Source organism: Helicoverpa armigera, chromosome 29 (genome assembly GCF_030705265.1).
Source record: "Helicoverpa armigera isolate CAAS_96S chromosome 29, ASM3070526v1, whole genome shotgun sequence".
Taxonomy (NCBI): domain Eukaryota; kingdom Metazoa; phylum Arthropoda; class Insecta; order Lepidoptera; family Noctuidae; genus Helicoverpa; species Helicoverpa armigera.
The window spans coordinates 3,447,651-3,475,477 of record NC_087148.1 but is presented as its reverse complement, the minus strand read 5'-3'; the positions used below and the strand labels follow the sequence as shown (position 1 = coordinate 3,475,477).

Genomic DNA, 27,827 nt, shown 5'->3' with positions numbered 1-27,827 from the left:
TGTCAGATTTTCTGGTTTATCATGACCAGAAACGACTGCCAAAGATGTTCAAATGACAGCTAGGACTACATGATCATCCATCCATCAGGACCGACCGCGTCAAGTGTTGTGCGGCACTGTGCCGCACTTCTAGTCTCCTCGCTCTAGCAAAAAGTAACAAATTGCGTGAGAACAAATCAAAATTTCCGCGAAATTGCTAACTCGCCTCAAAATATGCTTACTATGGACTCGCGCCGAGCGACTTGTACTAAAAATATACACTACAAGGCGATAAAACATTTAAACTGTCAAAAAACTTCCTTCTTTCAGTGCAAGCTGAATTTTGACCTTTGCTTATGATTGTCTCTCTACGAAAATTTGCTTAAGGAGAGTCTTATTATGTAGGTACATTGGTTGACAGTACCCAACCTATTTTCTTTGTGGAATCTTGCCATAAAATACACAATGACTACCATACACCAGTATTCACCTACCACAAACTCCTAAAACTCTTCATCTATAATGTTTTCTATCTGTCCCAGCTCCCATGCTCCGAAACTGCACTTAACCTCGATGCACATGACAAATGACATCTGCCGGTCTGTCCACTTGTACCGATGTACCACCAATGTACAAGTACCAATGTATTGGTAAATGGTACTCTTTCAATCTTTGAGTTCCGGGGCTTCAATCATTTGGAGAACCAGTTGTTTGTAGTGAATTAAAAATTAGAGGAGTACTTCCCCTAATGGTTGATTTCTGAAACGTATTCGCTAAATGAAAGATATTTAAATTATATAAACGTTGACAAAAAAATAAAGATTGAATTTTGACACTGATCTATATGTATAAGTTTTATCAAAATACGCTAACGCTAACAAAACAATGGATATGTAGATAGATTATAGAAATCCGTGTTAAGCTGTTTAAGTTAAGGTAAGATGTGTAACTTTTTAAGTATATATATGTTTTAAATACAGATTTTTATTCTCCTTTTTTACTTAAGATCGAAAATATTCAAAATCAAAGTACGAAATCTAAAAGACTGTGACTTGTTCTTCTCCTACATAGGTAACTATATTACGAAAATACCTTATGACGTAACAAACCACAGACAATTCCCAAAACTTTTTGCGATGATCCTCAAAACTAACAAAACTGAGGAACTCCAATCCATTTTCAGCTATCTACTTAACCCTAAAATGGCTTCATATGAATATTTTTAACACAATCCAGCCTAGGAACGGTAAAAACAGATGCTGTGAAGGTTGTGGGCAAACGGGTTGTCCCATGGGCCTAGGCCACTCCCATATAAATGGAAAGGCCTTGTAGCTTGGCCCCACGGGGCCAAAACGGCGTGTAGTAAAAAATGGACATCGTTCCGTCGCGTTGGGTTTAGTAAAATTAGAATATAGAGAATAGTATATGGATATTTTTTTGTTGTGCGAAAATTGCTCTTTTTTATTGCTGGTGTTTTCATTTAGGTATAAAACATGAAAAAGAGTAGGTAGCTCATACAAACTTTTACGTTTTACTATAACTGTGATGATATTAAACGCCACATTTTCCGTGAACTTTAGAGTACCAGGAACACTTACCTAATGTTAACTTAAGTAAATTATCAAAAACCTATTTTATATTTCCTCCTTGCCTATCCTTACCTTTATGCTCTAAAATAATACTTACCTAGAAATATGGTTTTTAGTTTATCTTAGCATTACCAATAAATCAATTCCATGAAAATCTAACTTACACTTGACAACACAAAAACCGGACCACTCACTACGAAAATCCTACACTTGCTTGCCACAAAATTGGGTCAGCCAGCCAGAAAAAAATATCCCAATAATTATTCCAAAACAAACGGCCGAGAAATAATATGGACGGCTAATATTATTTACGTGGGCATCGGGAAACGGATGTCACGATATTTGCACGTCTGGGGGAGTGTAGTGCTGGGAAACGATATATCGATATGTCGATACGGTAGTGTTGTGCGGATGAATGGTTTTGATATTTGCTGTAGTATTTTTTTATGTTAGTAAGTCATTTTGGGTTAAAAAAAATGTATTTAAAGACATGTGTGGAGTTACTTAAAGCTTACTGTGCTTGAACCCACAAAGAAAATAAAAGTTTGATTTAACAACATATTTTTATAGACAAAATGTACTCCGAACACTGCACAAACTATGAAAAAATGTAAAAAATAGAACGCGTTTTTTCGCAAATTCATATTGGATATAAAACTTAGTTGCCTACATATATTTGGAACATTCACGTTTACTGATATTTCCAATATAAATTTTATACTTTTGTGTAAAAAAATAGAAAATACCTATACAGAAATTGAAGTGTTCAAATGAAGTGTTTTGCTACCTACCATATTATTTTCTGAAATAACATCATTTTATGAAAGCTCTTATAGAATAAACAAAAATTTTCCAAAGATTATTATTCAGTAAATAGTTTCCACATCTAGTTCACGAAATCATGTTTTTCTATAAGTAACTTTATTTTCCACATTAACATATGAATTATTAATTTTCTCTCAAAATATATGAAATATCTTATGTTCACAAACTAAGCATTATTAAGGCTTCTAGGTAAAGTAATTTATATAGAGACTGAATTATACATTGTTATTATATTTTGTTAAAGTTTATTACATATGTATATGCTTGAAACTACCAAGAACAAACATACATGTTAATTTAAATAGTTAAAGTTCAACATCTGCCTAGCCTTTTCCCAGAATATGTTATGGTCGGCTTTCAGTCTTATCACATGCAGCTGAGAGTCAGTTGTTTACATGGAGCTGATCTCCAACAACCCTATAACTTGAGGGTATTTACAATAGCGCACTTCATTGTCACTCAAGGTGGCTTTAACGTCTGCGGGTTGTTCGAAAGAGATACCGCGGCCCTGGTACATAAAAGGCCTATGACGGAACACGACGATTTTAGTCAGTAAGAGTCTGACACTCCCTCACCGCTGCTAACCCACAGCGGGAGGGGTCATTTGATGATTTTACGGCGCTAAAAAAAAAAAAGGTGGCTTTAACGTTATTTCCTTATCATTCCTTCTCATATATATATGAGAAGAAGCTTAAACGCTGCAGTGGGACATAAAAAATCAGATGATGATTATATAGGTAAAAATCATCATCTGTCTTTTCGCAAAAATATTGGGGTCGGCTTCCAGTCTACCTAAATGCAGCTGAGTACCAGTATTTTAGAAGGAGTGAATGCCTATCTGACCTCAAACCAGTTACCTGGACAGTCTTATGTAGATAACAATGATACACCTTAATCGCTAAGCTTTCTTGTCTTTTCACTACCTTTCGTCCTTTTGTGATAAATCATTCAATAAATATCTCTTAAAGGATCGAAATCATGTAATCGCACTACAATTCATTGGGCAGTAAGTTTTGATCGGGGCTCGTATTGTTGGCGATTGCCTTACGGTCCGCTAAATGATTTCATGGAGGAAGAAAATATGAGCGGAGATGCCATAAGGCAGGTAGGTCAGACGCCTTCTACTGGATCAAACATGGACGATCGGTTGTTTAGTTTTTAAATTGCAATAGATAGCTGGGGAATTTGTTCTTCACCGCTTCTTCTTTCCAGCCATAACACTAGGAAGTGTTGAAAAGGTTTTGGGAGTGCTGTCCTTTCGTAATTTTTTCATGAAAAAGTGCTAAAAACTAGCCTACTTTCAGTAAACGTTTTGTGTTTTTGACTTTTACCAAAGCGATCCGTTATTGACGAGGCGTTCGGCGTTCATTATTTGAGATATATGTCGAAGATTTTTACAGAAAATTTGCGGGTTCCAAAGAAGGCGTGTAAGAGCGGAGCTAGTAAAGTTCCTCGCCCCCCTCGCCCCGCATGTTGTCGCGCTACTTTCTTAGGAGATTTTGCGTTATGACATCTCCGCTAGTCATTTTGTTCTCTATTTCATGCCAACGTGGTATATTGTATTGTATACCGTTTATGGATGTTACACTAGGGAGCAGAGAAAATGGGTCAGTCACAAAAAATGCGTTAACATGCTATATCTTTTAAATAATGTATGTTATTAGTTATTATTAAGTAAATAATGGTATAGATTATGTATGTAAGTATATAGCCATTTTCTAACCATTGATAAGAACTCACGGTGGACGGAAAGCAGCAACGCCTTGACAGTGTATTGTATACCTACCCAAATAATTATGAATGAAAACATTTTCAATTTCACTAAAATAGATTTGACTGTTTTGTAGATTGATGGTACGAAATCCTATGTGCACGAGTCCAATGGGCACATGACTGTTTTTTTATGAAGTTTAAAATTGCTATTTTGGTTGAATTCACTTAGCTAGATGATATGATAATTTCACGAAAATGGGTATAACTACTTGTACACCAATTAGATTCTACCAAAATACTAAAAACACCTTTTCGCAAAACTTTTTTTTTTTTCGTAAACAAGTCAGTAACTTATTACCATTTTTTATAATACATAGCCACGTATTATAAGGATAACATTACACGTGTACAAGCAAACATGTATCTATATTATTATATGTATGTGAAATAATACATATTCGTTAACGAAATCAAGATGTATGTTTCTCAGGAATATTGAAGATCGGAGTAAAATAAGACGAATAAGACTGATCTCTTTGCGTTCGTGATATGTTGAAGCATCTGTCTTATAAAGCCCAAGTTCACTGATAATACGAACGTTGTTTTTTTTTAAACAACTGTTTAGGAAGGTACTATGAATTTTTACGGTAAATTTTCAAAGTAGACAGTTTTTTTAATTAAAACGGACATTTATGTTGTTGAGGGTTGAGGGGGTCAGATCGGGCAGTTGCTCCTTGTAAAGCACCGGTACTCAGCTACATCCGGTTAGACTGGAAGCCGACCCCAACATGGTTGGGAAAAGGCTCGGAGGATTAGGATGAGGATGATGGACATTTCTGTTATCTTTGAAGGAACTATGTATCGTACTCGGGATAAAAAGTAGTCTATGTGTTATTCTGATATGCAAAGCTAATTAATGTCAAGTTTCCTCAAAATCCATCCAGCAGTTTTTGCGTCAAAGTGGAACAAACATGCTTGTCAATACATATAAACTTTCGCATTCACAATATTAGCAAAATACACCAAATAAGACTTTTTACAACCTCACTATTACAAAATAACAGCAATCCATAAAACTAAATCAGAACTAGTTATATTTCACTGAAGTTTGTTCAGTCGATCTCGCGGTGACTGGCACGGATTGTGACGACAATGTTCGCAGTTGATATATGTTCATAACATATATTATTTTGTTGGCGTTTTATTGATGCAATCGGTCGACCATTTTGTTTATTTTTCTTGAGTAAATTTGTGGATTAAAGGCGTGCTTTCTTTGTATGTAAAAGAGGTTCTTACCTTACTTTTAGGTAATTTTTAGGCTCATCATATCCCGAGCCTTTTCCCAACTATTTTGGGGTCGGCTTCCAGTCCAGTTCTAGTAGAATTTTTAGGCTATTGATTGTAAATTGACGTGTAGGCAGAAGCTAGAAAATTTGATCACTAGCCTTACCTAGGGGTATCGGGTTGTTCAGGTAACACACTGGTTCTAATCCCAACCAAAAGGAGTTGTGAAAAGGCTGGGCAGATGATATCTTAGACTTCTACATCAGATGTAAGATAAATTATTTTCATCATCATCTTAGCTGTTAAAACGTATAAGGATAATAAATAATAGTTTAAAAAAAAAACTAAAAAACACGCTTTTTATAGAAAAACGAACTAAAAAATAGAAAATAAATTTTAATGAATTTAAATTAAGAAAACAGTGTTAAAAATTTCAATGAATATAAATTAATAATAGTGTGAATACAAAAAAAAAAATATTAAAAAGAAAGCGTGGGGTGCATGGTGTCAATAGTTATAAATATTTTATTGACAGATATGAGTACAGTAATTTTCATTTTGATAATATCTTAAAAAGCACCCCACGCTTTTTTAAAATATTTTTTTTTTGTATTCACACTATTATTAATTTATATTCATTGAAATTTTTAACACTGTTTTCTTAATTTAAATTCATTAAAATTTATTTTCTATTTTTTAGTTCGTTTTTCTATAAAAAGCGTGTTTTTTAGTTTTTTTTTTAAACTATTATTTATTTTCTACTTTTTAGTTTGCTTTAAAACTATTATTTGTTTTGTAGAATTAAAATTCTCTTTAGTATACAAAAATTTGTCAATATTAGAGAAAACGGCTAAAGATAATTATTGGAAATAAAAATTAACATCGAGTCCTGCCTTATCGACTGTAGAGAAAAATTCTAGAAATTTTTAATTAATTTTCTTACCTTATCGACTATAGATGAAAATTATATAAATTAACAAAAATCATATTTTGCAAATTGAAAAGCCTAGAAGTCGGTGTCTAATGGATGTTACTAAGTTAATTTTGCCACCGACTTCTAGGCCAATGCACCTAAAATTAGTTTTTTTTTTGCTTTTTAGTGTTTCGGGAAGTCGGTTTATTTTTTTTTTGTAAAAAGGTTATTTATTTAAAGCTCTTCAGTGATACGAATAGTTGTCACTATCCATACAAGTGGGAAGTTCTCATCAATACAAAGAATATAAGTCCAAACGAGGTATTTTACATATTCAGTTGTCGAGTCCTCTCGACTTTCTCTGGTCTCCATCATCAGGTCAGCTCCAAACCTTCACTGTTGCATAGGTCTTGTCAATACGAATAATTTAAGCCCAAACACGAGGTAGTTTACATATTCAGTTGTCGAGTTCCCTCGACTTTCTCTGGTCTCCATCATCAGGTCAGCTCCAAACTTTCACTGTTGCAAAGGTCTTGACAATACAAATAATTTAAGCCCAAACACGAGGTAGTTTACATATTCAGTTGTCGAGTTCCATCGACCCTCTCTGGTCTCCATCATCAGGTCAGCTCCAAATCTTCACAGTTGAATAGTGCTTTTAGGTGTACACCTGAGTGTCAAGTTTTTACCCTATGTATGCCTACAACTTTTGAAGGTTGCCCTCGATTTCTCAGGGTTTCCATCATCAGATCCTGACCTGATGACTATGGGACCAACTGGCAGCTATACCAAGTCGAACAAAAAAAGAATCACGTAAATCGGTCTATAAACCTCGGAGTAATCGATGTGTATGTGTAACCTCCTCCTTTTTCGGAAGTCGGTTAAAAATGGAATAATTTTATCAAATTAGTGTATTGTCATCGATCCTCAATAAATCTACAAAGTTTGAACGAAATCTGGCCGTTTAAAGTGGGTCAAAATCGCGCCCAAAGAAGTCGGTTACAAACAAACATACAAACCTACAAACATACAAACATACAGGTGAAGCTAATAAAAAGCGTGTAAAAAAAGAATTCAAAGTTAAAGTCAAATTATTTATTCATTTAGGCCTTTACAAGCACTTATAAATGTCAAAAATATGAGAAGATTCTAGTTGCCCATTCCAAAAGTAGCTTCCTACGGAGAAGAACGAGCAAGAAACTCCATGGTTACTCTTTTTATAAATAGTTTGTATCTATTGAAGAAAATCGTTAACCCATAAACGCCAGGTCTATTCTTGGTCTATTATTATATTATTATTTATTCCTGGTCTATTCTTACACCAGTCTTACAAGAGGTTTTACTTTTATTCCTAGGTTGTCCGATCCATTTTCTAGAATAACTAACACAGTCTCCATTTTACCAACATCACCAGCTTACCTAAACATATTCTTACATTTCATAGAGCGGAGCAAAATAACATTGTTTCGTATAACTCTTGAATAAGTAAGTAGTACCTTCAACTGTCTACTGACATGCTATATGTATTAGTTTGTCATACGGGTCCGTTTGGCTATTGTTTTTATTTATATCTACACTAATATTATAAAGAGGAAAGATATGATTGACTAATAGACCGATTTTAAAAGTTCTTTCACTGTTGGAAAGCTACACTCTACCCGAGTAAGATAGTGATAGTCTATATTTTCTCCGCACACGGGCAGAAGTTCCCACGGGACGCGGGTGAAACCATGGGAAAACGGCTAGTATGTATGTAGTAAATAACAAATGCCTGCTCCCGCTGTGGGTGCAGCGTGAGGGAGTGTCAGACTCTTACTGACTAAAACCCATCATGTTCCTTCTTAAGCCCTTTATGTACCAGGGCCGCGTTAACAACTTGTTTTACTAAAAAAATTGACTATTCAGTCTTGAAAAACCATATGCCTAAAACAAAATATATGGACAAACATACAAACTAAAACATTTATTTTATTACAAAACATTGCCGAATACTATCGACACATGAAACAGGGTAACATCACATTGCCTTCCCTAGTTACGTAATTCCTATGTCAAAGAAAAAACTACCTTATAAACGTAGGGTTAAGGTCCAAGTTTCCCTAGTTACGTAAGTTTTATGCCAAAGAAAATGCGACCTTATAAACATGGAGTTAAGGTTCAAATTGACTTTGTCAATTTATTGATAGCAGCCATTTTTCTGATGTAATATCTGTTTGAGTATTTGAAGGTAGTTCTTGATTTATTTTCAGTCAACGAAAGAATCGTTAGTAAGGCTAAAGATAAACTTTGGGTAAAAATTACTATTTTGGGGTTTTGTCGATCGAACATAGCATGGGAGGGTTAAGGATCCTGAGCAGGTGGACCGAGGTATCTCTTGACCTGTCTTAGTCTTCCAAGGGTTGCCTGAGTAACTGGTAAGAGGTGGGTAAGAGAAAGGCAAAAAAGCAGTCGCTCCATGTGGCACTACGGTACTCAACTACCAATTAGACTGGAAGTCAACTCCAACATAGTTGGGAAAAGACCAGACAGATAATGATCTATCTATGCAAATCTTTCCTCTTTATTAGAAAACTAGCTGTTTACCGCGGTTTCACACGCGTCCCGGAGAAATTCTTGTTTCTAGGCAAAATATACCCAGCACTTGTATCCCTTTATAGCTTTCCGACAACGGCAGAATTTTTCAAGTTGGCTCTCTGACTCTCTTGCTCTTTATTTTATTAAGTAGGTATAGATGTGTAGATAGATGGTGTCTCTTCTGGTCTTGTAACCTGCCAACATACCCTCACGTCCATTTGTAGAGGATACTTGCGTTATTTATATTACTTCGTCTTAATAATAGGTTCTGTAGAGTCAGAGTGTTTTCAACACAAACGTATGAAAAGCATCTTTGGCAGTCTTTACGGGTAGTGGGAAGAAAGTCTGACCAGTCTTACCTAGGGTTCCCCACAAAACTATTTTGAGGAAGTCACATAGGCAGTCGGCAGTCCTAGCTGTTGTTTTCCTGCGACCGGAGAAAACGTTTTCCTGTACCTAGGCAAAATATAGTATATTTTACTCGAAGATAGCCGAGGATTTTTTTTTACTTGACTCAGTGGATCCGGAGCCTTTACAAAGAAACATTTTTTCTTCTAATATCAAGTATAGTGTCCCGTGTCTTCTAAGGTCTATACATATATGGTGTTTCCCATGGTCTTGCAACCTGCCAACATGCCCTCACGTCCATTCTTAGGGGATACTTGCGTTATTTATATTGCTGCGACCACGATGACGTTAGGAATTTATTGCTATCTTCACGCTATTGGGGGAAGGAAGCTAAACGATATTAAATTGTGTGCTGTGTTTGTTTATTTATTTGTTTGTCTATGTATTTTGGGAGTATGTTGATAGGTAATGGTTGTTTTCAATAGTCAGTCTGTCTGTTAAATTGCAGAGAGATAGATTTTAACATTAGCACCATACAAGTCTGAAATTCCTATCTCTATTAAGCAAAACTACAAATATATGTGATATTGGGCGTTCCCAATAACCGTTGTCATAAGTCTGCTGTTACCATCGGTTCCAGCAAATATAGGTATGTGGGATTGAATGTTTCTGAACGATTGAGATGTGTGTAAGATGATGGACGTTTCTAAACGAATGAGTGGGAGTAAGAGGGAATGAATGAATGAGAGTGAGAGATTGGTTTGAAAATTGGGATTTAAAGATGGAAGAGTTAACAGATAGACGATGTACCTAACGATTTTAAGTAAAACAATAGTAATAAATAGTTTAGATTGAAATTCAACGGTTATTATTTAATAACGCAAGTATTCCACGAACCCTGATCCCCACAGCTTTGGGGGCTCGTCCGGGATCAGTGCTGTGGATACGATTCGTACCGACGAACAAAGACGCCACGTGGAACGCCATTACGCCTCTGCACGCCGCACCGGTTTCCTTCGAAAATTATTACGACGACGACGACGACTAACGAAAACTACGACGCTACGACTACGACGATTTCAAGAGGATGTCGAAGGATACTGATGCCGGTGGTTCACCAGACCACGAGCAGCTCTGGTACACCAAGGACGCCGTTCCATCGTTCAGCGGGCAGGACAAGACGTACCCCGTCTCGAAATGGATTCAAGATATCGAGGATAATAAAGACATATTCCAGTGGTCACCAATACAACAGCTCATCGTCGCCAGGCGCTCGCTTACTGGTACAGCCGCGCTCTGGTTCCGAGCCGAAAAAACCTTCAAGACATGGGACGAGTTGAAAACGGCTATCTCAAAGGAATTTCCTGACACGTTGGATCAAAAAACAGTGCATGAATTAATGAGTGCTCGTAGAAAAAAACCCAGTGAGTCCCTATTAGAGTACCTATATACAATGAAGGAATTAGGAAAACGTGGGAAAATGCCGGACTATATCGCCATCCGCTACATTGTAGACGGGATACCTGACTTAGAGAGTAACAAAATCATGCTTTACGGTGTTACGACATATCCAGATCTAAAAGAAAAGTTTAAAATTTATGAGATGGTGAAAGAAAAAATGAAGGCGAGAACATTGAGTGTGCGCAGTAAGCCTCAAGCGGTGAGTCACAATGATTATCATAAGCCATTTCAACCAAGATGTTACAGCTGCGGCGATCGAAGCCACATGTCAGACCAGTGCCCGAATAGCAGTAAAGGCAAGAAATGTTTCCATTGTAACGATTTTGGGCATATTTCGGTAGAATGTCCGAATAAGAAGCATGCAACGCCTTCAAAAACATTCATGCAATCAAGAAAAGATGGCGGCGGCGGTGAACGAACAACCCGAACAACTGAACGGCACGAATATCCACGGAGTCGCCCGACACCGGACGCAGCTACGCGACTTCCGCCGAAGCAGACCTACTTCACGAGTGAGATTGAGAACGAGAGCGATCGCGATGTGATCGACGACGTCGTGCACGATGTTCATGTTGTCAACACGGGTATGAAGTGCGCCACGATTCATGATGAACGAAACGCAACGTATGACAGTGACAGCTCATCAAGTGACGTTATCGATCAAGATCAAGATGTCAATAATAACAACAACATAGCACTGTTTACATCGAAATCGCGCCAGAAACCGCTGAAAACGGTGGAAATATGCAGTAAAACAACAGATGCGCTGGTGGATTCGGGCAGCGATATCAATCTTATTACGGATGAGTGTCGTCGTCAACTAGGAATGAGTGTTAACGGTGATAGTGTTTCGGTCAGTGGTTTAGGTTTATCAGTGATAAAAACGAGTGGTTCGTGCACAGTGGACATTGTTATAGACAATAAGAAATACGAAAACGTTAAGTTTTATGTTATCTCGAAACGTGAAATGCCTTTTTGTATCATATTAGGCAATGATTTTTTACAAAGAGTGACAATGTGTATGAGTGGTAATTCTGTGTGGTTTGGTAGTAAAGATGACGAGTGGTTGAGCTGTATGTTGAGTGAGGCTTATGTGTGCTCTGATTTTCCTTCCACAGATCATATTAAAGATAACAAGGTGCAAAACAAAGTTCAACAGTTAGTTAAAAGTTACAAACCTCAGCAAGGTAAAGAATCTCCCATACAAATGAAGATTATTGTCAAGGATGATGTCCCTGTAGCACAACGTCCCCGAAGGATTTCATTGAAAGAACAACAAGAGGTAGAAACACAAGTTAAAGAATGGTTAGATAAAGGCATCGTTCGGGTAAGTCACTCTGAATATGCTAGTCCCTTAGTACTTGTTCGGAAAAAGGATGGATCCGTGAGAATATGTGTTGATTATAGAAAATTGAACCAGAAGATTTTAAAAGATGAATTTCCTCTTCCCTTAATTGACGACTGCATCGATAAACTATCTGGTGGTAGATATTTCAGTGTGATTGATTTAAAAAATGGATTTTTCCATTTACCTGTCAGTGAGGAATCCATAAAGTACACTGCTTTTGTAACCCATCACGGCCAATTTGAATTTTTAAGGGCCCCATTCGGACTATCTATTTGTCCAAATTATTTCATGAGGTTTGTGTCTATAGTTTTCAGAGACCTGATATCTTCAGGTAAAGTTATAATATTTATTGATGACATAATAATTCCAGCGGCAAACGAACAAATGGCAGTAACAAGATTGATGGAAGTTCTGGAAGTTGCCGCAGAATATGGACTGCAGATTAATTGGAAGAAAGCTAGCCTGATTACCCCAAAAATTACCTTTCTTGGACATATAATTGAAAACGGAGAGGTACGACCATCATTAGAGAAAACTGAAGCAATCATGAAATTTCCTGAACCACAAACAACAAAACAGATTACCCACAGAATTGCATACTGATGCGTCAAGCTTGGCCTATGCAGCTATTCTTATGCAGAGAGATGAAGATGGTAACCTGCATCCAGTTTACTACATGAGTAGAAAGACCAACGAATTTGAGAAGAAGTATTCGAGCTACGAGCTTGAGGCATTAGCTATCATAGAGGGTGTGAAGAAATTTCGACATTATCTATATGGTATAACATTCAAAATAGTTACGGATTGTCAAGCCTTCCAATTAACACTCAGAAAGAAAGACTTAACCACCAGAGTAGCAAGATGGGCACTACTACTTCAGGAATTTGACTTTGTTGTTGAGCATCGCTCAGGAAGCAGAATGCAACATGTAGACGCACTAAGTCGTAATCCATATGTTGGTGTAGTCACGAGAATACAAGATAGTTTGAGGAAAGCACAAGAGCTTGATGACGGTCTCAAAGCCATCTCAATGGTTTTGAAAGATAAATCATATGAAGATTACTTTTTGCAGAACGGTCTCTTGTATAAAGGTGCAGACAAACTTTTAGTAGTACCTAAAAGTATGGAACTTGCAGTTATCGAGAAGGCTCACTCAAATGGACATTTCTCATCAAAAAGGACGATTGATCTTATAAGCAAAGATTACTACATCAAGGATTTAGAAAGAAAAGTTAAAGATTACATTGTAACTTGTATACCATGCCTGTTGGCCACAACAAAACAAGGAAAGAAGGATTTCTACATCCCATTGATAAGGGAGATAGACCATTGCATACAGTGCATCTAGATCACATTGGTCCTATGTGTGAAACCAAGAAACAATACAATTATATACTGACGGTTATTGACGCTTTTACCAAATTTGTTTGGCTATTTCCAACGAAGACTGTATCAGCTAATGAAACTATAAACAAGTTATTGATTTATCAGCAGGCATTTGGAAATCCTGTGCGCTTCATCACAGATCGTGGAACAGCTTTTACCAGCAATGACTTTGCAGAATTCTGTAATGCTGAAGGCATTGAACATGTGAAGATTACCACAGGAGTACCTCGTGGAAATGGACAGGTGGAGCGAGTCCACAGGACAATAATATCAGTACTCACGAAGTTATGTATTGAGAAGCCATCCCTATGGTATAAACACGTTAGCCAGGTTCAGAGAGCTATCAACAGCACGTTTCATAGGAGTATAAACACAACGCCATTTGAGTTATTAACAGGAGTCAAAATGAAGACAGGTAAAGATGCAGAAATATACAATTTAATACAACAGGAAGAAATTGATGAGTTTGCTGACAGTAGAGAACAACTTAGGTTAAAGGCTAAAGAACAGATCCTTAAAATACAAGAAGAGAATAAAAGAAACTACAACAGAAGCAGGAAGGAATGTACTAAATACGACGTTGGAGAATTAGTAGCTATTAAACGCACTCAGTTTGGAGGTGGACTCAAATTGAAGCCAAAGTTCCTAGGTCCCTACAAAATTACAAGAGTTAAAGGGAAAGACCGTTATGATGTAGAAAAGGTATACAATGGAGAAGGAGACGGACCTAACAGAACTTCTACCTCTGTAGACAATATGAAGAAATGGCCGATTATAGGAGAATAAAGGTAATATTCTATTTTATTTCTGATGTAACAAACTTCATTTTATTTTCTAGTGAAAAAGAGATGTATGCCAGTTGATTTTATTTAGTTTAAGTATTGTTTAAAAATAAGTTTAACTGTTTGTCAAAAAAGTTGTTAGTCATGTTTAATACCTAAGATATTTTGTTAAATTCTAAGAAGATCCTTTGTTTAGTTTTAAAAAGGTTTTTTTGTTTAATTTAAGCCTTATGATGTAAACTCAATGATGTTTATTTGGTAAAGTGTCTGAGGACAGACACTCCGTCAGGATGACCGAATGTGGGATTGAATGTTTCTGAACGATTGAGATGTGTGTAAGATGATGGACGTTTCTAAACGAATGAGTGGGAGTAAGAGGGAATGAATGAATGAGAGTGAGAGATTGGTTTGAAAATTGGGATTTAAAGATGGAAGAGTTAACAGATAGACGATGTACCTAACGATTTTAAGTAAAACAATAGTAATAAATAGTTTAGATTGAAATTCAACGGTTATTATTTAATAACGCAAGTATTCCACGAACCCTGATCCCCACAGGTATTTCTCCCACTATACAATTATTCACCTATTATGTACCTATTTACTTTTTGTACACAAAGTTCTGAGAAATGACATAGGCTACTTTTTACCCGGCTCCGGAAAGTGCTAGCAACTAGTTATTTTGTCCTCCGTGGGTAGAAACTACAGGGGACAGTTATCATATAAGTACCTACACCATGAATTTATAATGCATCAAAAACTATATGCACGATTTCAAAAGTAAGTCCAAGAAAAACCAGAAAGACACTCCATAGACATTCCATTCACATTTTGAAAAGAGCTTACCGACTCTAGAATCGAACCACGATCACCGTCACTCCAGTACTTACAGTGCATATTATATGCAATATTCTTTTATATAGGAAAACACTCGATATTTCTCAAAGGTATGTTAAACAAGACTTTCAAGGCGACAAAGACTCGGTTATCGTATACCTTTGTGAGAAATGGACGCGGCCTTTCTGAATTGTGAAGGACGGTTTACATGTGTTTAGAGTAGGATGGCTATCGACTATGTTGTAAATAAGAAAGGGTAGTAAAATTGAGTATTCTTACAAAATAGGTCTTTTTTTTTAAAGACGTCAAAAATCGTCAAATGACCCCTCCCGCTGTGGGTTAGCAGCGTTGAGGGAGTGTCAGACTCTTACTGACTAAAAACCGTCGTGTTCCGTCGTAGGCCTTTTATGTACCAGGGCCGCGGTAACTCTTTCGAACAATCCCGCAGCCCGAGATAGAAAGGTCTGTCTCGGAAATTATGCTGCGTTCAAACCAAACTGCATATTACGCATAACGTATCGTCGGTTAGGTATGAGCGAAAAGTAAATATGTATGGAAATACAATAAACTGCATAACGTTCGCTCACATTCGGCGACTGACAGTCAGTTTGGTTTGAACACAAAGAAAATCGAGAAAGCTACTGGTACATAAAGGGCTTGAGCAGGAACTTGATGGGTTTTAGTCAGTAAGAGTCTGACACTCCCTCACGCTGCTAACCCACAGCGGGAGAGGTCATTCCCATAAAAAAAAACAGTGGCTTTATGTAGAACAAATGCACTTTAAATAGTAAGTTAGTTAACAAAAGCCGTGCAGATGATAATAAAATCCACATATTCGTTATTCCATGCATGCTTTTCCAAGAGCTTCAGAATCAATTTGTTCGCATCACTCGATCATACGTCCGATAGGATGGCAGCATCCGATGACGTTTTCATCTCATCTCATCCCAGTGGAAGGACAGTTGATGTAGAGAGCGGTTGATAAACCAATGAAAACCGACTCCAAAAACTGATTGACGTATTTCAGTTTGTTGTAGTTTTTTAGCTTTGTTTTTATTTATTTTTAATTCATCATCGTCAGCCTTTTTATCGGCTATTTGATATGCTACGGCATCTTCTCATAAAGAGAAGGAATGAGCAATAATCACGTATACTCAAGGTGGATTGATGATTTCAATAATTTAAGTCCAGGTTTCCTCGAGTCATTAAAGTCCAGATAACAAATATACACTTAGCAATTACCTACATGTGTACATAACTTAATATATGTATGTACTACATAATTTCACTGACCTGGAATCGAACCCACTGCAAAGCACAAGCTTCTCTGTTTGTATAACAACGTGCTTCTTTTGTTTGTAACCCTTTTTACGTAAAACGGCTAAACCGATTCAGATGAAACAGCAAGGGTTTATATCTATCTGATACATCTACCTTTTACCCATCTGCGAGAATTATTCTTTACCGGAACGCCTAGTAAATTATAACTAACAAATATGGTTGCCTTTAAAAGCTCTTACCTATTAACGCAAAAACAATTGGGCGGTTACCTATTAATGCAAAAACAGCCGTTTCAGTCTAAAGATATTTCTCAGTAATGATTGTCAACAGTCTGTAGCGGGCATCAAATATTTTATCGGTAGCCGTGTCCGCATCCGAATGGGCCCTTCCAACCATTAGCCTTTAGGAAGTTCGTACAACGGTATTGTGGCCCTTTTTATAATGATTTCGATATAGTATTTGTGTTGTGACATATTTTTGAAATAATCGTATGGTAATACAGTGGATACATTTGCCGGTTTGTTTGTACCCTAAAGGCTATGAAACTACTGTGATTTCACAAATTCTTTCAGTGTTGGTAAGCTACACTATCACCGTGTAATACAGGGAGTAGTACTGGGTAAAGTTAAGGACTTTTAAATTAAATTGAGGGCCGCTTTTTTACGTTATTTATTTACGATAAAACCACAATAATCCGCAGTAATTCATTAAATAGTCTTTAATTAAAATGCCACAATTAAAAGTTAATTAATTGGCCAATGCCTAATAGTTACCATTCAATGTTTTTCGACCCCATCTTTTAAAATTCTGAAGTACCAAACCACTGTGCGTCCACCCTAATTTCAAAGTTACAATTGTAAGGGATACCAAGTTTTCAAGTTAAATTAACTTGTTTAGACAATTCGCGACTATTAGTCTTAACAATAGCTTGTTGCCTAAGAAATACGATATTTATTCACCATCCCAAGAAATTCTACTAAAAAGGTAGGATTGGGTTTCGTTTTGACAAATTCCAGTTGACACTTTGACCGGCTTTTAGTGTTGAAAGTGTTGCCCTATTCTAAGACCTTTTTTATTTCTAAAGTGGTAGGTTTTCTTTTTTAATTTATTGAAAGTCTCCTAGTGTTATTTTACGTGTAAAAAATATTGATTCTTTATCCTTTAACGGAACTAATAATGCAGTTGGTTAAAAAGTAGCTTATGTTCTTTCTCAGTTTCTAAACTACTAGCTTTCGCCCGCGGCTTCGCCCGCGTTGAGTTCGGTTATATCGCGTTTCCAAGAGAATTCTGCAAAAGTCCGAGATAAAAACAATCCTATGTTCTTTCTCAAGGTCAACTCTATCTCTATCCCTTTTATTAAAATCAGTTCAGTGGTTTAGACGTGACGCATTTATTTATAACTAGCTTTTGCCCGCGGCTTCGCTCCCGTCAACTGACTTCTCTACTTTACCCTATTTTGTTTTCATAAGAACCTTCTCCTGACAATAACTAACACAACAAAAAAAGAATTAGCCAAATTGGTCCAGGCGTTGTTGAGTTATGCGCTTACCAACACATTTTGCGATTCATTTTTATATTATAGATATTATATAGTAGGGATATTTTTCAGTGTCGGCAATGGGCTCAATAGTTTTGGCATAAAAGTTCCATTTGAAGCTACAACTTTAAAGAACAGTTAAGACTAGACCAATATATTGTTCAATATCTCTATTTTAAACAATTTATTTACACAGAATAATGTTTTAAAGCTATGCACCCGATACGGGCAATCCGTTTTGTAGTAAAAACAATATTTGTCATACTTTGACGGATATTTTATGGTCAGTGATGTGCCTCTGTTTTATCGATATAAGTGGACTTTTGAATTTTAAATTACAATCTCCTTTATATTTTCCTTAATATTATTAAAATGATAGTAAATAGATTAACATAAGAAAATATAAAAGAAAATCAAGAAATATGTATGGATGTGTGTGTGTGCGTAAGTGTGTATGTGTGAGTGTATGTGTGTTGTGTGTTAATGTGTATGGGGTTATGTTAGTAAATAAACCGATTATTCCTATGTACAAGCAGTAGTGTTACCAAAAAGTTAACCATGAATCTGATTCGTATAAAAAATATCAGGTAAGATTCATGATTGGTAATCTTAATTAAATACACACTTGATTCTTATGTTGATAAACTTATATCTAACGCCTTTTTCTATAAACAATAAAGTGCAAATCGCATGTACATATCATTTATGATTGCAACATTCCCAACTCGATTTAGCAAGCAATAATAGCTACGGGAAGTAATCTAGGTTGTTCTCTATTCTGATTATGTTTTACATTAATACCACGGAGAACAAAATGACTAGCGGAGGTGCCATAGCGGAAAATCGCCTAAGAAAGTAGCGCGACAACATGCAGTTGAGCGGGGGACGAGGAACGTTACTATTTTCGCCCTTACACGCCTTCTTTGGACCCGAAAATTTTTGGAATACTAAAAATCGTTGACAGATGTTTCAACGAACCCGACCACCTCATTAGTTCTCTTTAGTTAGTGCTTAATTGTAGGAAATAGATTTGTACCTGCTTAGTTTAAGATTATATTAAAGGTTAAAGCATTATTTTATGCTATAATTTTCGCATGCATACTGAAGGCGAGATATGTTAAGAGACTATTTTGTTTTTACCACCTTTTGTATTTACCATGTCTCTGCAAATAAAGATTTTCATTTCATTTCTCGTAACTGATCGTTTTGGTCATGCCCACTATACGAATTTGACCTAGAAGAAGGTGCCTGACCTACCTGCATTATGGTATCTCCGCTTGTTTCCTTATTCCGTGATTAATACCGATATTGGCGGTAATAACCAATACTACGGCATTAAGGGAATAATACCAATGTATTTGCAGCTATAATCTTATTGTACGCTGTTTACTGTTATTCTCGTGTTTATTATCAAACATATAAACATGCAATAATGTAGATTTTATTACACTACCTCTATTTATATCACATCATAATAATATTATATAGACGAGAGTTTGTGAGTGTGGTTTTACTTCACGCGCAAACGGCTTTAAGGATTAATAAGGATATATAATAATATAATATAATATAATAAGGATTTTGACCAAACTTGTTAATAATATAACTTATACATTGGCTAATTTAGCTTATATATTACATAGGCTGCTTTTTGTTGCCTCAAGAAGTAGATGACACTGCTGGCAGAAGCTTGTTACAATGAAATCTTATATTTTCAAATCAGTCTTATAAAACATTTTCTTTACAAAAGACAAAAATCTGTACAGACTAGCAGTTATATTACAAGAACACTACTTATTAAATATCATTGCCACAAAACACAAGAAACTTAATAAAAGTATCGATAAAATTCAAAGCAAGCGTGTCCCGTCTCTACGCAATGGCACCGCGGGACTCGGGACAAGAAAAACGTCTTTATAACACACCTGAGCGCGGTACGTACTGCGGCGACCTGTCTTGGTACTTTACGATGAAGTACTATAATATTAATACTTTAAAAAATATATTTTACTTTCCGGTTATCAAATATGGAATTTTATAATTGAACTGGCTGGCTGGTGACTGCAAAAAGGTATAAGACTTAAGAACTAAGTAACTTTTTCTTTGGTTTAGTAGATTCTCTTGCGAATATAATTGGTCTGGTATGTTCACACTTGACCAGAGAATATTTCCAGACCAAAGTTAAGTATATCTCTCGATGCTACTGTTTTTTGTTTGACTCAGTTTTGTTTGAAATTAGCCTATTTATAATATTGAATTAGAGTTGTTGTGAGTGTTTAATACAGAGCCAATTTTAATTGTATTTCATCTCAATTTACAGCAACGTTTATAAAATGGATTTATTCACAAGAGTTACAGTGAATGCATTAAAGTATAACATAGATCATTTTATTTCCAGTAAAATAGTTAAAAAATGTATAGGTACTCTTGGAAATCGAAAAAATATTTTTATTAATATTCTACAACAGATAAAACGGCAGGAAGAACAAGACCATAACGTTATATTATTGTTATAAAATTCTTTCAAAAAGTGTGTTCATCCGAGAAAACTGACGGGTCCGGGTCAGCACAAGTTCTTTAAGTGATTAACGAAGCGTGTAGGTCTATTCCAGTTTTCAGTTAATTTCACAAATGAAACTAATCGCCAAGAGGTTCTTTAGTAGCTGTTAATCATAAGCCCTTCTGTTATTTTCAAAATATTTGATTAAAAATATTGTTGTTTTGTATAAAAAATCTGTCATTTTTGTTACTGGGAGATATTTCTGGGATGCGTTAGAATATTCTGTTAGTTCTGCGAATTTGAGCGTTGGGAAAATAAGATTGTTCATTTAAAATTAATGCCATGAATACCTTAGTTAAAATAATGCCATATTTTATATAAAAAGGATAAAAAATTCATACTTGTTTTCGGAAACAAAAAAAAATCTGACCTAAGTTTGAAATTATTTTTGAGCACATACCTTTTCCCTCTCGTCCTCTATTTATAAGCAGATATAACTTTTATCTATTAAACACAATTCAATACTATTTAATAGTTATTAAGAAAACAAAATGAAAAACTGTTCTAAAATTAATATTTTCATCCAAGTATCAAAACGTTTCGACCCTCATACAACACAGGTGCGGCCCAAGATACAATTACGTACATTATAATTTTTTACGTACCCCGCGCGGGATTTGTTTTATTTCGTAAGGACCCCTAAACGGCGGGGCGTTGCTACGATATGTACTAGCTTATTGATTTTCTTGTATTCTGTAGCGCAAATTGTTTTATGAATATCTCTTGTTTTTGTGTAGTTAGTAATTTTTTTTACATGTTAAAAACATAAAAGATTTCGACGAATTAAGAACCGATATTATATTTTTTTGGGAAGTCGGTTCAAGACTAGGTGTTTTCCCCCGGTTTTACTCGCGTCTCATGGTTATGCTCGTACCCGGGATAAATAAAATATAGCCTATGTTACTCGGGGATAGGGTTTTCCAACAGTAACAGAATTTTTCAAATTCAACACGAGCAATCCAATGTCATGTTAAAAATAAAAACACATTTTAATGCGCGCCATAAGACACGATTCAACAGAGATAGGCCCATTGCCACTATGTCTGGTTCTGATGGTGGAAACCTTGAGAAATCGAGGGCAACTTTCCTAAGTTGCAAGAACGCTTCGATTCTTCTCTTCAAAATCTTCAGACATGGTTTGATTGTTGATAATGAAATAATAACAATCAACATGCAAAAGTAATTTGCATGTCTAAAAAAACTTTTTACAAAAAAAAATAACCGACTTAAAAGAAGAAGTGTCTCTAGGTTGCTGCTATGATTATTCTGTCTCAGACTTTAAAGCCTGTTTACATTCTTCCAAATACCTTTTCTATCTTTCACCAATGATTGATAGATACCCAAAATCCACTTAAAATTGACACTCCAAATTCATGGCTGTAAATATCTTCTAAAGTTTGTCCAACGTCCAGCCTAGCCAAACACTATATAATAATGGCTGATTATACCCAAAGATATCGGGAATATAAACACATAAATTGGTACCGAAACTGAGCCCTGGTTTCCAAGGAATCGACCTTCGAATGATGGATAGCTTTTCTGATATGTCCACCACAATATTGGTACGGAAACTAGCTGTTTTACGCGGCTTCACGCATTTCCTTGTAGGCAAGTAGAAAGATTTATTTACTAAGGGTAAAATATCCAGCCGTACCAAAGAGTTGCTCGGGTAACTGTGTTGAGAAGGTCAAACGCTGGTACTCAGCTGCATCCGATTAGACTGGAAATGGACCCCATAGTCGGGAAAAGGCTAGGCAGATGATGAAGACTACATCCCCCTAAGACTTAGCTTTCTTGCAAAATGTATCAACTTGGTTTTCTGAAAAGTAGTTATTTATTATAAGGGCTAACCTACCTTTATGTGTAACTATGTTATATAACCTACTGATGTACTGATTTAACCATCTTCCAAGGATCGTAGCGTCTGCTGACAATACAATAATATAGTACTGTCGAACTCATCTGATGATGGAGCTTTTTGGTTAAATTCCTATGTGTTTTTCTAGTACTTTTTAAACTTTTAATATATTTTTCTATGTTCCTCCGCAATTATTACCCTTTAAAATACCACCGAAACACGATACTATCCAGTTAATTACCACATAAGTTCTAATCAATACACACAGCATCAATTACATTCGGTTACACTAATTCGTATGTGAACTCAGCTAACACAGAGCAAACAATCTGTAATTCTGTTAGTTAATACGATGCCTACTCGAAATATAATCGAGTAATCGGTAATCGGTAATCGTTTTAATCTCGATCCATTATCGTAATCGTTACAGAACGGAGTGGGTTCTAATCATTTGATTGTCTCAAGTGTTTGTCGTTGGTATGCTTTGAGAGTGTACAGGATGTTGCTTTTTAGTAATTTGTCAAAAGGTCTTCTGTCTTTAAAATGTGGTAAACTATTTTTGAATGCAAACTAATTTTTTTGAGCGATGTGGCTTAAGACCTGCAATATTTTATTTATTTCAGTGTAGATAAGATAGCGGTGTCATTAATTATAACGTATTAAAAAAGAAAGATTGATTGATCACATTTTAAAAACAAAGTACTTTCTTATTCTTAAAAGATTTCACGTCTAAACCCACTACAATATTTCATTTGCTTTATAATGCACCAACTGTGTATAAAGCATTTTCGAAAATAATAATTTTAAAGGTATTTTTGAACAATCAATTCTGTTCAGATTCTTGCCCATATTTGCCAATCAATTTCGGTACAGCCATTGTCGAATCTCTATACTTCTGAAATTAATGTAATTTAAGAACAAGGATGAGTTTACCTATACGAATCAATTTTCGTCTTCTTTCTACATTATTGGATGCAATAAAAAATATGAAGATGACGTTTTAAAATACAGTTTTAAACCTTGCCCTTATGCAACACGCTGTATATCGACAGGGGCGGGTTGAAACATCATCGTTGAGCAATTGATACTGTCAAATACAATTGCGTTATAACATCGTGTTCGCGAGGCTTCGGCTTGCGAACTCTCAAATTAATTAGTATTTGTTTGATTTACGTATACATATAATAGTCGGGGGTTAAGGGTTTTGAAAGGTTTTTGGGTATATTTCCCACCTGATACTAGTACCATCGTTTGCCTAACCTTCTCGCTCGTATGTTACTAGGTACTATCAAACTCAAAATTTATTTGAATGAACTTAATAATACGTATAGTTTAACAGTTTTATTTAGATGTTGCAAATGTGAGAGCTTATAATATGCATTATTTATTATATTTAATACATATATGTATACTTATTATAGTTTCTTTTCACTTTCTATGTCAAACTAGATACGTTTGTCTGGAAGCCTACCCAGTAGACCAGTGTACCAAGTTTTTACATGAATTGACTCAAACCTGTTATTGGTGCAAACCGATATTTCTTGGTACCACTAGTTAGGTATAGCTTGTTTATCATTTCACTCATTATTATTAACTTTGGAGTAAACAAGCGAATGTTTTTTACGATTGCAACACCCACGCATAAGATTGTTTTCCTAAAAAAAACAGTAATAAATGAATCCCTTAACAAAATAATCCAGCAATAAATAACCATTAAATAAATCCAAAAATATTTTCCAAAATGTAATAATAATTAGTTCTTAATTGCATCATTAACACCAAGTAAAAAACTCAATAAATTAATTAGCAAACAACGTAAGGATATTTTTACCGCGCTTTCAGCCATTTTCCAATATGGCGGCTTTGTTTACGTCAGTCTGTGCAAATGGCCGACTATTTTTGCGCGCGAAAATATGCTGTTTACAAAGCATTCTGTTTTCTAGTCATTAAACTAATTGAGCTGGTTTCAAATTAATTAATTTCTGTTCGAAACACTTCAATTTTTGTTCACACGATGTTTACTATAGGTTTTTGGGTACTAATTAATATTTTAAGTGCTGAATTGGCCTTGTTTTTCAGGCTTTCATGTAAAACAGTTGATACATAATAGACACCGTTATAGAGTTCGCTTACATGTATACTTTATTATGTTTTTCACTGTTTATGACCTTAATTATAAACACGTATAATTGCTACACCCAGAAGAGACAAATAACCTCAGATTTTCATAGGTTTAAACTTGGAATAACTTTGATTTCCAGATAACTCCGCAATTCGCTACAACTAAAACTTGAATATAAAGAAACTATTTATCTGGTATTGACCATCGACTTATATTTAATTTAATTAAATATTTCGTGTCTCTATATTGGAAAATAAATTTTAATTAACTATATACCTTATATTCCAACATAAAAAAATCACTAAAACAACCATAAAAATTATTACTTTCTTTTCAAAAATCCAATTCATGGAACTCACAGGTCCCGTACAAAATTAATTTAATTCTAATGCAATAAAGAAAATCCTACGTGTGAATTGAAATCACTCAATCGTGAACTCTATGCAAACTTATATCTATCTCTTTTTAACGTATGGGATTTTTCTATGTATGAGAGGGATAGAAAAGCCTGGTCCACGGAGGAAAGAAATGTAGCGGAGATGCCATAAGGAAGGTAGGTCAGGCGCCTTCTTGGGTCAAAGTATGGTAAGGTAGGCGTGAATTTAACTCAAGAAGTAACGCGACGTTTTTGTGATTTATCAAATTGAAACCTGTCAAAGATTGGTGATTTTATTTTGAAAATAATGGACGGGTTTCATAGGAGACATATAAGGGCGGAGCTATTCCTCGTCCCCCGAACGCTACTTTCTGGCCCAATATTCTATATATCTGTTGTTATGTTTACTAGAGATAGGAATTTGACTTTGTTTGTTTGGGGATAATGTCAAAATTCTCTAGTGGCGTTTTTTTATGGGAAATCATCAGTTGACTCCTCCCGCTGTGGGTCAGTAGCGTGAGTAGGTGTCAGACTCTTACCGACTAAAATCGCTCATGTTCCTTCGTAGGCCTTTTATGTACCAGGGCCGCGGTAACTCGTTCCAACAATTCCGCAGCCAGATAGAGCGTTATGACATCTGCGCTATTCATTTTGTTCTCCATGCACCGGTTAATGAGCGCAGTTCATTAGATATTCAGAAAATGAAACTCAATAATATTTCCGACGCGTTTAGTTGAAGTCGGTGTTATGCCAGAGTTGTTAATGCACTTTCAGTTCATTTTCTTTAGAGTTTCATGATTGACGGGAATTTCCGAGTTTTGAAGGTGACTCAAGTTTGTGTAGAAAATATTATTTTTATATACCTACACGGTTTTTAACAATAAATTACTTCACGCTCTTGGAAATCAAATATTCTAAGATTTCAGTGTCTATTTTTAGTCCGTAATGATTTATTATAAGTAGAGTCCAAATCACATGATTTTCTGCTTATCGAATTAAACTTAATCATTAATTAATTGACTGCAGATTTAATCACCTGACAAGCCTTAGTGTCAAAATTTACACGACTCCTCCTGACGACCTCTAACCTGAAAAATAAAAAACAGTGAAACATTAAAATCAAAACTAACAAACAACGCTGAAAACAAATATTCAATACAGTTACGACATAAACATTTTAACATGACCTACAAACGGCATCCCTTCCCCTATCCATCGCCACTTATATGACTGATTGCAATAACGTATCCACTGCAGTGTGGCATAAAGTCATCCGCTCCATTTACAACTGAAATGCGATTAAGAAACCTTTGATAGATCGTGCATACTCCATTAAGAGTGGATGTAATTAAATCGGGAAATATGTACGTTTTATGAGTTAGGTTATTAATTAAAATTGTATAAACCTATACTCCATTTGACCAGGCATTTTATTGAAGATAAAAATCTTAACGATATGACTTTTTATTTTAAAACTCGGTTGAATTTCAAAAATTCTTATCTTATTAGATGCGGCTAAATTCAATCATCTGACTAGCCTTTTCCCAACTATGTTGTAGCGGCTAAAATTCAATGTAAATACAATAATAACAAATACATATTTTATTGAATCATTTAGTTAAGTGTCAAATGGATTATGTCTAAGATAAAATGGCAAATATTATCTAATAACACAGTCCTGTCTGTCTGTCTGTCTTGTGGTAAACTCGGATAAACTTGTGGTAAAATCGATTTTCCCTTATACCGACTAATAATAAATTGGTAGAATTATTTAATCAGAACGTTTAAATACCTATTTATACACAGTCCATGTGCACCAAGGTGGAAAACTACTAAAATTACAAACCACAGCAAAAAAAAAAACATTTATGTCTATTTCTACCTCAAATGATTGTACCCTCAAAAACTGTCAAAACCTCAAACCTAATTCACAATTAAACGGCTGACAAAAGATAAAAGATAGCTCGCAGCATTCATAACTCAATTGTCTGTCTGTCTGTCATCGAAATTGTTTTTGGCGGGTGCAATCTCGAAAACTAATTGTCGCCCATTTTATAATTGAATATATTTTGTTTACCTGCCTAGTGGCCATCAACGCCATCTTGTGGGGGGGAAAGTAATTAATTTGATAATAAATTACGAATACCGGAGATAAATTAAAATATTTTTGTTGGTGAGGGCTACAGAGGACGGAAAGATAGCGGAGATGCCATAAGGAAGGTAGGTCAGGCGCCTTCTTGTAGGTCAAGCAACGTACGGTAGGCGTGATCAGTTGCTAGAACTATCGAGGCGTTAGGGTTCCTTGTCAAATGGAAACAAATCTGTTAAAGATTGGTCTTGATCGATAGGTGATTTAATTTGGAAAATAATGGGTGGGTTCAAAGACGGCGTCCTATGGGCTGAGCTAGTAACATTCCTGGTCCCTCTCGCACCCGCATGTTGTCGCGCTACTTTCTTAGGAGATTTTGCGTTATGACATCTCCGCTAGTCATTTTGTTCTCCATGGTGAGAGCACAGATTCAACAGCTTTGTAAATTGTTTTGGTATTTTCCATAGTGATTGAAGAGGAATTTTGATTTTTGGGCGGTAATTTATTCGGTTTTTGAAAGATGGGTTTTAATTAGTGAAAACGTGTTTTAATCGATGATTTATTTATTATTGTAACATTATTTGAATAGGAAAATTACGTAGTTTCCCCCACTATGTTGGGGTGGGCTTCCCGTCTAACCAGATGCAACTGAGTATCAGTGTTTTACAAAGAGCGACTGCCTATCTGACCCAACACTCCTAAGCAAGACTGGATGTCAGACTCTCTGGCTTCTGACTACCCGTAACGACTGCCAAAGATGTTCAAATGACAGCCGGAACCTACAGTTTTGGTTTGTATGTATTTGAAAACACCCATATATACAAGAATTTCATTATGAAATAAGTACACGTCGTTAACGTCCAATATAATTTATTGCACATTAAACCAATAAAGACATATTAATATTATTTCCGATGCTGTTTTCACATACTTAAATTGTCGACATTTACGAATTAATCCTTCGA

At 35.6% G+C, this 27,827-nt stretch overlaps 2 protein-coding genes across 2 annotated transcripts in view; both read left to right on the top strand.

Annotated features, from left to right (window-relative positions):
• The window catches only part of LOC110382384 (uncharacterized), a 189,711-nt gene that overhangs the window by 141,864 nt on the left and 20,020 nt on the right, over positions 1–27,827 (top strand). The window lies entirely within an intron of this gene.
• On the top strand, positions 9,875–12,545 carry LOC135119092 (uncharacterized). Its single transcript, XM_064042681.1, has 2 exons — positions 9,875–12,013; positions 12,405–12,545. The coding sequence occupies exons 1-2, from the start codon at positions 10,313–10,315 to the stop codon at positions 12,426–12,428; spliced, it is 1,725 nt and encodes a 574-aa protein (XP_063898751.1). The 5' UTR covers positions 9,875–10,312; the 3' UTR covers positions 12,429–12,545.